This window comes from Elephantulus edwardii, unplaced genomic scaffold, assembly GCF_000299155.1.
Source record: "Elephantulus edwardii isolate Elephantulus edwardi_28Jun2011 unplaced genomic scaffold, EleEdw1.0 scaffold00007, whole genome shotgun sequence".
Lineage (NCBI taxonomy): Eukaryota > Metazoa > Chordata > Mammalia > Macroscelidea > Macroscelididae > Elephantulus > Elephantulus edwardii.
In genome coordinates, this window is record NW_006399757.1 from 22,722,384 (window position 1) to 22,735,359 (window position 12,976).

The window sequence follows — 12,976 nt, forward strand, 5'->3', positions numbered from 1 at the left end:
TGGGGTTGGTATTTGTATTGGGATTGCATTAAATGTGTAAATTGCTTTTGGTAGTATTGCCATTTTCACAACATTGAGTCTTCCTATCCATGTCTCCATACCTTTTCAATCTATGTGCAGAACAGATCATTTGGGAGGCTAGGCTTTATGAAGAGGAATTTGGCATCAAGGTTGTAGAAAGACTTATCAACAGATTGTGTTATGCACATGACACAACCCTGCTTGCTGAAACCAAGGAGGACCTGACACACTTGCTGCAGAAGATCAAGAACTGTAGTCTTCAATATGGATTGAAGCTCAACATCAAGAAGACAAAGATGTTCACCAATTGTCCATTTGGCTGCACCATGATGGATGGAGAAGAGATTGAAGTTGTTAGCAATTACCGCTTACTTGGCTCCACAATCACACTCTTTGTACCAACCGTCAGGATGTCAAAAGGTGAATTGCATTAGACAAATATGTCAGGGACTTCACAGTACTGAGGAACAATGTCAGTCTAGAGACAAAGGTATGCCTGACCCAGGCTATGGTCTTCGCAATTATTTGCTATGTATCAGAGAGCTGGACAAAGACTAAGGATGACAGAAGAAGAATTGATGCTTGAACATCAATTGAGTCTTGAACATACCATGGACTGTGAAGAAAACAAATAGGTCTATCTTAGGGTGGGTGAAACCAAGTTTCTCCTTGGAGGCTAAAATTTTGCAGCTCTGTCTCTCATACTTAGGGCATGTGGCCAAGAGTGATTGATCCTTGGAGATAGACATCACGCTCAGAAGGGTGGAGGGACAGCACAGGAGATGAAAACCCTGGATGAGATAGATTGATACAGTAACTAGGGCAATGGGGGTAGATAGATGTGTCAGAGTCAGTGAGACTGGCTCAGGACAGGGTGGGCTTTCAGAGCTGTTGTGCATAGGGTTGCACTGAGTCACAGGAGACTTGATGACACATAAAAACACCACCACCACCACCACCACCCAGAGTCTGCAGGAGACCACAGCTGAAGCAAAAGCTGGAGGATTGAGTTGGGAAAGAATTAGGATCATACCTCAAAGGATTGATAGGCCTTTATGAGGACATTGACCTTTAATCTGAATGAAAATAAGAGCCAGAAATTCTCTTCTTGGAAACAATTGAGTTAAACCAAGTTAAGCAGACTTAGTAAAGTCTGTTTCTCTAAGAGTAACACAGAGCACATAGTGCTTCGCTGGGTTAGTGACAGTTGTATATCTCCAAATATTCCAGAGCAGTGTCCTATTATGGACTAGTTTATTTATAGGCAAGATCCTGGGAGACAAAGGTCAAAGCCATGTAGAATTAAGGATAGAGCAAGAATTATAGCCAAGATCCAATCTAGTTAAAATTCATTGAGAAGATTTTTTTTCTCTGTATTTGAGGACAGTAATCTTCATGTTAGGAAGCTCTGGTGACCTAGTGGTACAGAGCTATGTAACCAATCTAAAGGCACACAGTTCAAACTCATAAGCTACTCTACAGGAAAATGATGGCCAGTCTCCTCTGTGATCTATAGCCTCTGAAAACCTGCTGGAGGGTCAGCTATGAATTGATTCCAACTTGACAGTATGCAACAACAATCATCATCATCATGCTTTTTCTCCTAAAGAATGACTCTGGACTTACCTCGTAAATAAACTTAAGGTTTTATAGTCTTGCTTTGTTCTTTGCCATCTAGCTTGGGGCTCTGTTGCCTAGAGCTGCTGTCTGAAGCATGTTCATGTGCTGTCACAAATATGCAGTCCCTTCTTCAGCCAGCTACTTAAATGCAAGGCTCCCCCCACCCTTTTCTCTATAGTTTATACTCATAAAATAATATTTTTTCCATTTGTAGGAAAATCGAAAACTCTTCAAAGCCGATCCTGCTCTGGACATCTGGAAGATTTATGTAGAATTCATAGATGACATCGTGGTGGAAGGCTTTTTTCAAGCTATAATGCACGACTTGGATTTCTTTCTGACAAATACAGTGAACCAGTTGAAGCCTGCACCATTTTTTCAAGTTCAGATGATCTTAATGCCCCCCGAGATTGTGTTCAAGCCATCTTTAGAAAGAGAGGCTGGCGATGGATTCTATGATCTGGTGGAAGAAATGCTATGCAGTAGTTTCAGGATGTCTGCTCAGATGCAGAGAGTAGCATCCCACCTAGAGATAGCAAATTATCAGGTATTTTTTTAGTTAGTAGGTATTAACTTGTTTATTTTGGGGTAAAAAGTGGTAAAATTATATACAAGAAACTATTTGCTAATTTACGTATGTGTTTTTTTTTGGTCTGTATTATTCAGTGACATTAAGTCCATTCTTCATGGTGTGTTACCATTATCATGATTCTTTTCTGAATTAGTCTACCATGATGAACATAAATTCATTGCCCCCTATGCAATAATACCTCCTTTCCACAATATCTCCATTCCTGGTAGCCACTAAATAAGCTTTTTGTTCTCTCTCTCTCTGCTTATGTAAATAGCTTTTATATAAATTAAATAACTTTATAGCTTGTATGTAAATTAGCTTTTATTTCAACTATTCAAAACTAAATTGGGGTAGTGGGAAGCACAAGGAAAAAAACTTGAGGTAACATTTTTTTTTTATTTTGTTCAAAATGTTTTTCCTTTCAACAGTTGCCTAGATAATGTTAACTTCCCAAGTAATTGTAACACAAGGCTACTCTCAAGAAACATTTTCTTTTCTTTTCATCTAGACAGATATGGATAACATGTTAGGCCTGGCAGAGGCAAGGCAAGAGATAATGAACAGAGTGGCAGATGTCATAAAAAAAGTCTTAGACTTCAGAACCTCTCTGGACGCCTATGCTTACCTCTGGGTGGATGAGCGAGCTGAATTTATGAAGCATTTTCTCCTGTATGGTCACGCTTTAACGTCTGAGGAAACTGATGCACGTCCAAATGAAGAAATCCCTGGGCAACCACCAACTATCGAGCAATTCAAAGAACAGGTCTGGAAGAACCTTAGCAATTGATGCTGCAGTTGGCTTTGGATTAAATTGCTTCAGTTTATTGTCTGTTTCTTTTTTAATTCTAGATTGATATATATGAGGCTCTGTATGTTCAGATGAGCAAGTTTGATGACTTCAGAGTCTTTGATGGTTGGCTCAAGGTGGACATGAAGCCTTTCAAAGTGAGCTTGCTGAACATTATCAAGAAATGGAGCTGGCTGTTTCAGGAGCACCTTTTGAGATTTGTCTCTGACAGGTAGTCTTTTGTACTCTGGTATTTGGAATCATTAATTATCAATACTTCATTGCTTGAAAAAAATAATTGCATTTAGAAACCTTAACTCCAAGAATTCATTGCTGTCAAGTTGGAACTGACTCATGGATGACTCACCAGCAGCTTTTCAGAAGATGTAAATCTCATGAAAGGAGAGTGCTCATCTTTCTCACAAACAGCAGCTTCTGCGTTTGAACTACCCATCTTTGAGTTGACAGTGCAACGCTGTGTCCACTAGTCCACCATTGTTGTCATTAAGTACCATCAAGTTGAGCATGACTCACAACGACATTATGAACAGATCTGAACTCAGTCCTATCTTGCACCATCCTTCTCCTCAACACGTTTCAATCCTTTGCACAGCTACTCTCTCAGTCCATCTCATTGAAGGTTTTCCTCTCCTTTGCTGACCCCCACCTTTCCAAGTATGAGGTCCCTTTCAGGGAATAGCCTCTCTTAACCATATGTCCAAACTGAAAGCTTCATCATCTTTGCTCCCAAGGAACAGTCTTGTTGCACTTTTCCCAAGCTGTATCTGTTGATTCTTTTAACAGATCATGGGATATTCAGCACTCTTCTCTAAAACCACAACTCAAATGCATTCATTCTTCTCCTGTCATTCTTATTGATTGCCTAGCTCTCAGATGAATACGTGATTGGAATTCTGTGGCTTGAATCTAGTGCTCCTTAATCTTTAAACTCATATCATTTTCTTCAGGACTTTTGAGAGGTCCCTCACCACAGCATTCCCATTGCTATATGTTTCCATATTTCCTGACTGCTGGTATTAAGGGTTTTGACTCTGGATCCAAGCAGGGTGAAATAGTTGAAAGTTCAGTCTTTTCTCTCTATTTATCTTGATGTTGCCTGTTGTCATAGAGGTGAGATTTGTTTGTTTTCTTGACGTTAATATGTAATCTATACTGAACGCTTCAGTCCTTGATCTTCTGCACCAAGTGCTTCAGGTTCACCTCACTTTAGCAAGCAAGCTTGTGTCACCGGCATAACACAGGTTATTTAGGAGCCTTCTTCCAATCTTGATGCCACACTCTTCTTCATATAAAGCCCAGCTTCTCAAATGATTTGCTCAGCATTCAGATTGAATAGGTATAGAAAGAGGATACAGCCCTGACACACATCTTTCTTAATTTTAAACCATGCAGTATTTTCTTGCTCTGTTTGGACAATAGCTTTTTGTTCTAGGTATTGATTTGTATAAGCATAATTAAGTGTTCTGGAATTCCCAGAACAATGTGATATTAATTATATTGTTCAATAATTTCCACATCCTATTGGATCACCTGTCTTAGGCATGGAAAAAATTATGGATCTCTTCCAGTCAGTTTGCCAGGTAACTGTCTTCCAGATTTCCTGGCACAGGTTGGTGAGTATGTCCAAGAGTGCATCTCTTACTTGGAATATGCCAATTGGTATCACATTGACTCTTGGGCCTTAATCTTTTCCAGTGCCTTCAATTCCGCTGATCCTCTTCCTTTATCACCATTTACTCTTTATCATATGCTACTTCCTGAAATAGTTCAGTGTCAATCACTTCCTTTTTTATACACTGACTCCATGTATTTTCACCACCTTCTTTTGATGGTTCCTGGATCAATCAAGATGTTTCCCATAGTGTCTCTCAGTAATGCAACTCAAGGCTTGAATTTGTTTCTCAGTTTGAGAAATGCCAAATGAATTCTTTCTTTTTCATTCTTAAACCCCAGATCTTTGTGCATTCCATTGTAATATTTTGCTTTGTCTCCTGGAATGCCCTTTCAAATCTTCTGCTCATCATTTTTACTTCAATATTTCTTCCCTTCATCTCTTCTCAAGGTTAGCCATAGTTTTTGTTATGATCCACACAGTTAGATGCCTTTGCATAGTTAATAAAACACAGATAGACATTCTTCTCATATTCTCTGCTGTTAGCCACGACCCATCTGACATCAGCAATAATAGCCATGGTACCACTGCTTCAAGTTCTAACTTGAACTTCTGGCAGTTCTTTATCAGTGTACAATTTTGCTGCTCCCTGGCAAAGATAGTGCTCCAGTCCTCCCAGGCCAGGTCACCATTTGAACTGTCAATTTTATAACAGAAGTTGCAAATAATCTTTCTGTAGATGTATAATGAAATTATAAGGATGCCCTGGTAGTCCTGTGGTAAAAAGCTGTACTATAATCCCAAAGGCACATGGTTTGAGTCCATCAGATGCTGCACAGTAGAAGGATGGGCAGTCTCTTTCTGTGTCACTGCCTCTGAAAACCCACTAGATGGCCAGCTATGGGTTGGTTCCAACTCAATGGTACACAACAACAATAATGGAAAGAATAAGTTTCAATCAGAAGTTTTAGATGATGAAAATTTTAATGTACTGATTTGTGTCTGCATATCTATGTTATTTTCTGTGTGTATTTGATAGTCTGAATGAGCTACAAGAATTTATAAAGGAGACAGATGCAGGACTTCAAGGAGAGTTAAGTGAAGGGGACCACGATGGTTTAGTTACGATCATGGGGCATCTTTTGGCTGTGAGGAGCCGACAGAGAACCACTGATGAACTCTTTGAGCCACTGAAAGAAACTATCACACTCTTGGAAAGCTATGGCCAGAAGCTGCCTGAACAAGTCTATGTTCAGCTGGAGGTAAGTATAGAGGAGAAATAAGGGTCATTACCAAATACTGAGCATTTTCTTCAGGCAAGCACTTTACCATCCTACTCCTACTACAACTTCATGATGGCTTGCCTAATTTCACTGACGCTGAGTAGTAGCACCACCTCATACTGCCCCTCCAACTTATTTACAAAGTTATAAATCTTAATTGGAGGAGATCTATGTCATAGACACGCTTTCATTTTACAATCTAAGCATCTGAAGTGTGAAGAGATTGAGAACCTTTTAAAAAGCCAATCCACACTTGCATCTAATTGTTTCATGCCAAAATGTTATTGTTTTGTGTGACCGTAGGGTCAGAACCAACTTATAGCTTACCCTCCAGTGGGTTTTCAGAGGCAGTAAATTGCACAGGAGGACAGTGCCCATTTTTCTACCATGGAGCAGCTGGTGCATTTGAACTGTGTGCCTTTGAGCTGGCAGCGCAACTTCATACCACTAACACACCAGCGCTGCTTTAGCTAATGTACTACCTCATAATCATTGTGCTATTGCTTGCTTGAAGGTATTTAGTAATAGCCTCTAAACTGAGTTTTGGTTTTGTTTTTGGTGTTTTTTTTTTGGTTTATTGTTCATTAACCAACACTTTCACACATGACAAAACATCAAGGCTCTGTTTCATTGAACATTGCCTGTCAGCTTTGAGATCATATCATGCTCATGTTAATAAAGAAAATCTGACTTGAATCTAGATACCACTGTGGAAACATAACAATAGTTTGTTTATCCATTCAGCCATTGGTGGAAATTTGGGTAGTTTCTATCTTTTTTGTGAAGGGTGAGGCTATGAAGCAAGGAATATTTGTATAAAAGCATTTGTTCTGAATCTTTTTGTGTGTGTGTGTGTGTGTGTGTTTATCTAGGAGTGGAATTGCTGGGTCATTTGGTAATTCTATTTCTGAGTAATTATTTTTTTTTGTAATTCTTTTTTGAGGAATAAACAGACTGTTTTAAACTATTTTAAAGTTGTACCGTATTCCCATCAGCTATGTAAAAAGATCAAATGTTTCGGAATCCTTGCCAAAACTTGTAATTTTTTTTTGTTTTTGTTAGAGCTGTCACAGTATTTGCAAAGTAATATTTAATTATGGTTTTGATTGACATTTCCTTAATGAGAGTATCTTTTTTTGTGTGCTTACTGAGCTCATGAATAATTTTTTGAGACATAGCTATTCAAGTCCTTTGCCTCCTTTTGAATTTTTAATTTGTTTTTTATTATTATTTCTATGTTATTCATATGTTCTGGAAATTAAGCTCTTACCAGATAATTTCCAGATATTTTCTTCCATTTCCTCTGTGGGTTTCCTTCTCTTGAGAGTGTCCTTTGATACTCAAAAATTTTTAACTTAACAAAGCCTAATTTATCTATTTCCATTTTGGTGTCAATGTATAAAAGCATTGTCAAATCCAAGATCATTTAGGTTTTCTATTCTATTTTATTTTAATTAAAGTAACTTGTGATAATTACTATCAGCTTCTCCTACATTAAGATATTAAGATTAGCTATCAAATTTCCATGTACTTTTCTGTGGTTGTTTCTTTGCTAAAACACACTTAAATGTGGCTTTACTTAGAAATAGTTTATTCTTTCTCAAAGCCATGGGGTTTATTACCAGTAAGGAGGTCTCTTGATGCAAAGCACTTTTAGTCCAATGCTTCCATTCCATTCCTGCTATACCCATTTAAATGCAGTGCTGCATTCTTCCTTCGACCACAGCAATAACTTCTCACTTTAGTTAGTCTACTATATACTTTGAAGTAAATTGAAACCTTCTAATCTATAGATCTCATCAAGACACTTTCCTGTTCAAAAACATTGACTGACTATCCGTAACCTTCCATCATTGGCCAGTTTCCATAACAGCCCACACTCTCACCCCAGGCCTAACTGCAGAGCATCTCCAGATTTTGCCATAATCTCTGAGCCTACCCATTCTGTTAGCCTCAGCTTCAGTTACTGCCTCCTACTGTGGATTATGTCAGTTGAAGAGACTTTGGAGATCATCTGATCTTTTGGTCTTTGGTGTATTTTTCCTCCTTGGGATGCAAGCTTATTTGTAATCCCCAAAGATAAAACAGGCAAAAGAAGACCTGCTGTGGGAGAGAAGTAACTGTGGTCCCTAAAGAGATATTCTCGAGATATTTTGGGTCCCTAGGATGGAATTGGAAATCCACCGTGACAGAGAAGCTGCAGAAACTTGATGAGATGAGAAACAAAAGCCGAAGGTGGAAGAACAGTTGGGTTTCAAGCACAGCTCTCATGTTGCTAACATGGCTTGGAGTTCTTATCCTAACACTATGTTACTGCCTTACTCTTTTTTAAATCCATGACACATGGACCTCCTGATGGATGTCAATACATTCTGTCTTGTAAAATAGTTACTGTGTGTGCCTCTCATTTGCTCTGGCAGGCTAGAAAGTCATTTCAATCAAAGAATATGCTTTTTCCTTTGTAGCACCTCCTTTGCCATGTAGAGTACAGTTTGTACTTAGCCCAGTGCACTCTTCATAATTAGCAGTTCCTGCCATCATTCATCAAATATTTATCAAGGATTACAGAATAACCTTTGGAGTCTTTGATTCTGCACTTCAGCTACTCAGGTGGAGTCTCCTGGCTTGGATGACAAAGCCATTCAGTGTCCTGGAGATGACCCATAGAAACAATGCTTTGTTAGTCTAGATACCAGGAATGCCTTTCAACAGTAATTACGCACAACTGCTCTTCAAAGACAATGACTTGCCTTTGTCCTGTTTGCATTGTAGCCAGGGAGAGTGGAGTTGAGCTGCTACCTGAACTATTTATTGCTGTGTTTGTCCTGTATCAAGTATAGGAATTAACCTTTGCTTGGCTTTGCTTTGATCACTTAGAAATCCTAGGCATGTAACACAAACCCAGTGTAAACAATCAAACTGTCTATTAAAAGGATGTGCTGGGGGAGGGGGCGACTAATCATGAGGTTGTGCAATTTGATGGGTATAGGGGGGTGAGGAAAATGAAAAAAAAAAAAAAAGTTCTTGAAAACAATGTATTTGAATTTTGTAAATAAACTAGTAGAAAAAAAAACCTTAAAAGAAAAAAGTAGGCATGCAGCTTTGGGAGGCAGAGGGAAGTAGGAACTTGGGATTAATTCACATTTTCATTGCAGCCTCGCTGGATTCAAAGCATTTCTTTCTGTCTTGATAAATTCCAACACATGGCTCTCTTCTATTCCTACTTGCTGCTGTTAGTTGTAAGGTCAATCCTGACGTATGATAACAGAATAGAACTGTTCCCTAGCGTTTTCAAGGTTGTGGTCTTTGGGAAACCAATCCCTTTTGCTTTTCTAAGATGCCACTGAGTGAGTTGAGTGCTTAACAGGTTGTATCACTCAGGGACCCCCTTCTAGTTGTTATAGATTATCAAGGTAGTTTCCAGAACTCTTTCATTTTATTCCAGTAGCACAAGTTGGAGACTTATAACCTTTATTTTCAGAGAATTTGTTTGAGATGAAAAGAATTCTGGTATGTGCTTGGAAAAACACTAATACAGAGGTGCCAGGAGGCCCATCTGAAGATAGCTTTGTTCTAAACCTTAATCTCTGTGATCTTTTCTGGATAAACGCCTTATCTTACATAAAAAGCTAAAAGATACCATGACCTAGCATAAAGAAAGTAGAATTTTTTAATCTTATAAAAATTGACTTGTTTGAAGAATTGTGACAGCCTCCTACTTTGCACATTTGTTTTTTGTAGGAATTGCCTGAAAGGTGGGAATTTACCAAAAAGACTGCTGCAATCATCAGACATGAAGTTTCACCTCTCCAAAACGTGGAGGTTTCTCTTATACGGAAGAAATGCATTTTGTTTGATGTAAGCTTTTGTTTTGTTGGGTTGTCTTTTTTTTTTTTAAGAGAAAAATTTTATAAATGTAATGGAAGATTTTTCTTTGAAATTCATATTCTTTTCTCTCTGTTACCTGAAATTCATTTCCCCCCCTCTGTGTTCATCAGGAAAAACAGGCTGAGTTCAGAGAAAGATTTAGATGCTGTGCTCCTCTTGACTTCAATGCAGAAAACCCATACTCAATGCTTGACCAGGTAATGGAGATCTTAAGTATCTTGTGTTATAAATATTTTGGAAAATAAATTTTGGCTGCTGTATTTTACCCAAATTGTACCATTAGTTAAAAGGAATGAGAATTAGCTATTTAAACTCAATTATACACAATTTTCCCCAAATAAATTATATTTAAGGCTAAACCAGATCTTCTCAACCCACCATAATCATCAAACTGGACACTAGTGAATGTAATCTTGTCAAGGATCTCTTTAAAGTACCAAAGGGCAAGGTTGTAATTTTAACCACTAAGGTATAGCTCACCAAAACCATAATGTTTTCAAAGCATGTATAAGTGGAACAGTGAATAAGGAGGATTGAACTGATGCTTTTGAAATGTGGTGTTAGTGGAAAATATTGTATATACTGTGTACTCCTAAAAGAACAAATGTATTTTGAAAGCAGTGCAGCCTGAGAGTTCCTTAGAAATAAGGGTGGTGAGACTTTATTACACATACTTAATTAAGAGGGAGCATAATTCCTGAGAAAACACATCATTCTTGGTAAATCAAAGGTACAACAATAAAAGGAAGACCTTCATCAAAATAGGTTGATTAGGGGCTTAAACACAGCAAAGACTTGAGGACTGCAAAGCATTGGGTAGGGGTTTTTCATGATGAGACAGAACCAGCTCGATGATGGCACCTAACAACAGTGGCAAGTCATGAATTTTGTTCACTATATTTACTTAAAATGTGGGTACTGTTATCTATTTTAAGTTGTTGTAGTTAGGAGCCAACAAGTCAAGGAAGACACATAGGGAGGGACCCAATGGGCAATAGGTAAGAATCCTGTCTTATCATGTGCTATCCTTGTCAAATATAATATACTTGAACCCACTGCCAAAGCACTATATCAATCCACTTGGTTGAGGATCTTCCCCTCTTTCACAGACCCCGCAGTTTTCCAAACATGATGTCACTCTGCAAGGAACAGCCTTTCCAAACAACATGCCTCAAATATCTGCGACCAAGTTTTGCCATTCTTGCCTCCACCGACCACTTTTGCTGCACTTTCTCTAAAGCATGCATGTTTGTGCCCATCAACAAATGAATGGATAGAAAATATGTGGTATATTCACACAATTGAATAATTGCATTATGCAACATTGGAAAACAATGAGCTTGTATAACATTACACAATATGGATGAGTCTGGAAGACATTATGCTGAGTGAAATATCTCAATCATAAAAGGGCAAATATAGCATAATCCCATTGTTATAAAATAGGACTCTCATGGAAAGTGAGAAGAGGAAAGAGTGAAGAAATGATGAACATTGCATTGGAACAGATGAGGGGAAGAACTGTCTGAAAGGAATCTGTGATTAAACATCACATGTATGACAACAATCTGGAAAAAGAGGTGCACTGCAGGTGGACTGAGTGAGGGGAAGAAAGAAGGAATGAGGAAAATGTGCAACAGTGAATGAATCAAAATCCAACCTTTCTGTAAGCTTTCATTAAATCAATAATAAAAAATAATTTATATATAAAAACAAAATCAAAAGTATATCTGTTCTTCTGGCAGTCCATGGGATACGCAGTACTCTTGTGCTACACCACATCTCAAAAGCATCAATTCTTTAGTCATGCTTGTTCATAGTCCAGCTTTTAGATTCATAGCAAGTGGTTAAATAGACTCTGACCCGAATCAGGCACACTTTAGTCTTTAAAATGACATTGCTGCTCTTCAGGACTTTGGGCAATCTTTCTTAATGCTACACATCCCCTGATTCCTAGTACTAGAGTGTTGTTTGTGGATCCAAGTATGATGAAATCACTGGCAATTTCAGTCTTTTCTCCATCTATCATTATGTTGCCTACTAGCCCAGTGGTAAGAATTTCAATTTTCCGCATGTTGAGATGTAATCCATATTGAAGGCTGTAGTCCTTGATCTTGTGCAGCAAGCCTTTCAAGTCCTCCTCACTTTGATCAAGCAAGGTTGTGTCATTTGTATAACACAGGCCATTGGTGAACCTTCCTCCAATCCTGATGTCCCATTCTTCTACATTAAGTCCAGTTTCTCGAATTACTTGCCCAGCGTATAGATTGAGTAGGTAGGGGAAAAAGGATATCATCCCCAGATGCACACTTTTCTTTATTTTACACTATGGAGTGCTCCTTTGTGCTGTTTGGACAACAGCTTCTTGGTCTAAGTGTAGGTTTCATATGAACATAATTAAGTATTCTGGGATTCTCAGTCTTCTCAGTGTTATCTATGGTTTGTTATTATTCACTTTGTCAAGTGGCTTTCCATAGTCAATAAAACGCAGATAGACATTCTCTGGTATTCTCTGTTTTCAGTCAGTAAGGATTTCCCTGCTGCTACAGCCTCGAATTTCTGGCAATTCTCTTGTCAGTGTACTGTTCTAGCTGTTTTTGGATGATCTTCGGCCATATATTTTTTGCATGGATTTTCCCCCCCAGTAATTTCCACATTCTGTTGGGTCACCTTTCTTGTAAATGGAAACAAATATGGATCTCTTCCAGTTAGTTGGCCAGGTAGCTATTTTCCAAATTTCCTAGCATAGACTGGTTAGCACATCCCAGTCTGTTAGCTGAAACATGTAAATTCGTCTACTATCAATTCCAGGGGTCTTATTTTTTGCCAGTAATTTCAGTCCAGTTTGAACATCTTCCCTCATATCCATTGACTATCATGTGCTACTTTCTGAAATATTTCAGCATTTATCATTTACTTTTGTGGCACAATGTTTTTGTGTATTCCCTCTAATTTCTGGATTATTCAAGATTTTCTCCATGTCATACACAACTTTAGTTTGCTTGGCTCCACAGTCAACAGTATGGCACCAGCAGCCAAGAAATTAAAAGGCGCATTGCCATGGGAAAGTTTGCTGTTAGGGACCTCTCCAAAGTACTGAAGAGCAATGGTGTCTCTCTGGAGACTAAGGTGCGTCTGATATGGGCCATGGTCTTCAAAATCACTTGTTA

At 38.4% G+C, this 12,976-nt stretch overlaps 1 protein-coding gene across 1 annotated transcript in view; it reads left to right on the forward strand.

Annotated features, from left to right (window-relative positions):
* The window catches only part of DNAH11 (dynein, axonemal, heavy chain 11), a 481,900-nt gene that overhangs the window by 60,495 nt on the left and 408,429 nt on the right, over window positions 1-12,976 (forward strand). The window contains exons 15-20 of the mRNA XM_006880385.1: window positions 1,856-2,188; window positions 2,724-2,978; window positions 3,065-3,234; window positions 5,675-5,897; window positions 9,660-9,776; window positions 9,917-10,003. Of these exons, the coding sequence (XP_006880447.1) occupies window positions 1,856-2,188; window positions 2,724-2,978; window positions 3,065-3,234; window positions 5,675-5,897; window positions 9,660-9,776; window positions 9,917-10,003 (1,185 nt within the window). The remainder of the gene's footprint in view (window positions 1-1,855; window positions 2,189-2,723; window positions 2,979-3,064; window positions 3,235-5,674; window positions 5,898-9,659; window positions 9,777-9,916; window positions 10,004-12,976) is intronic.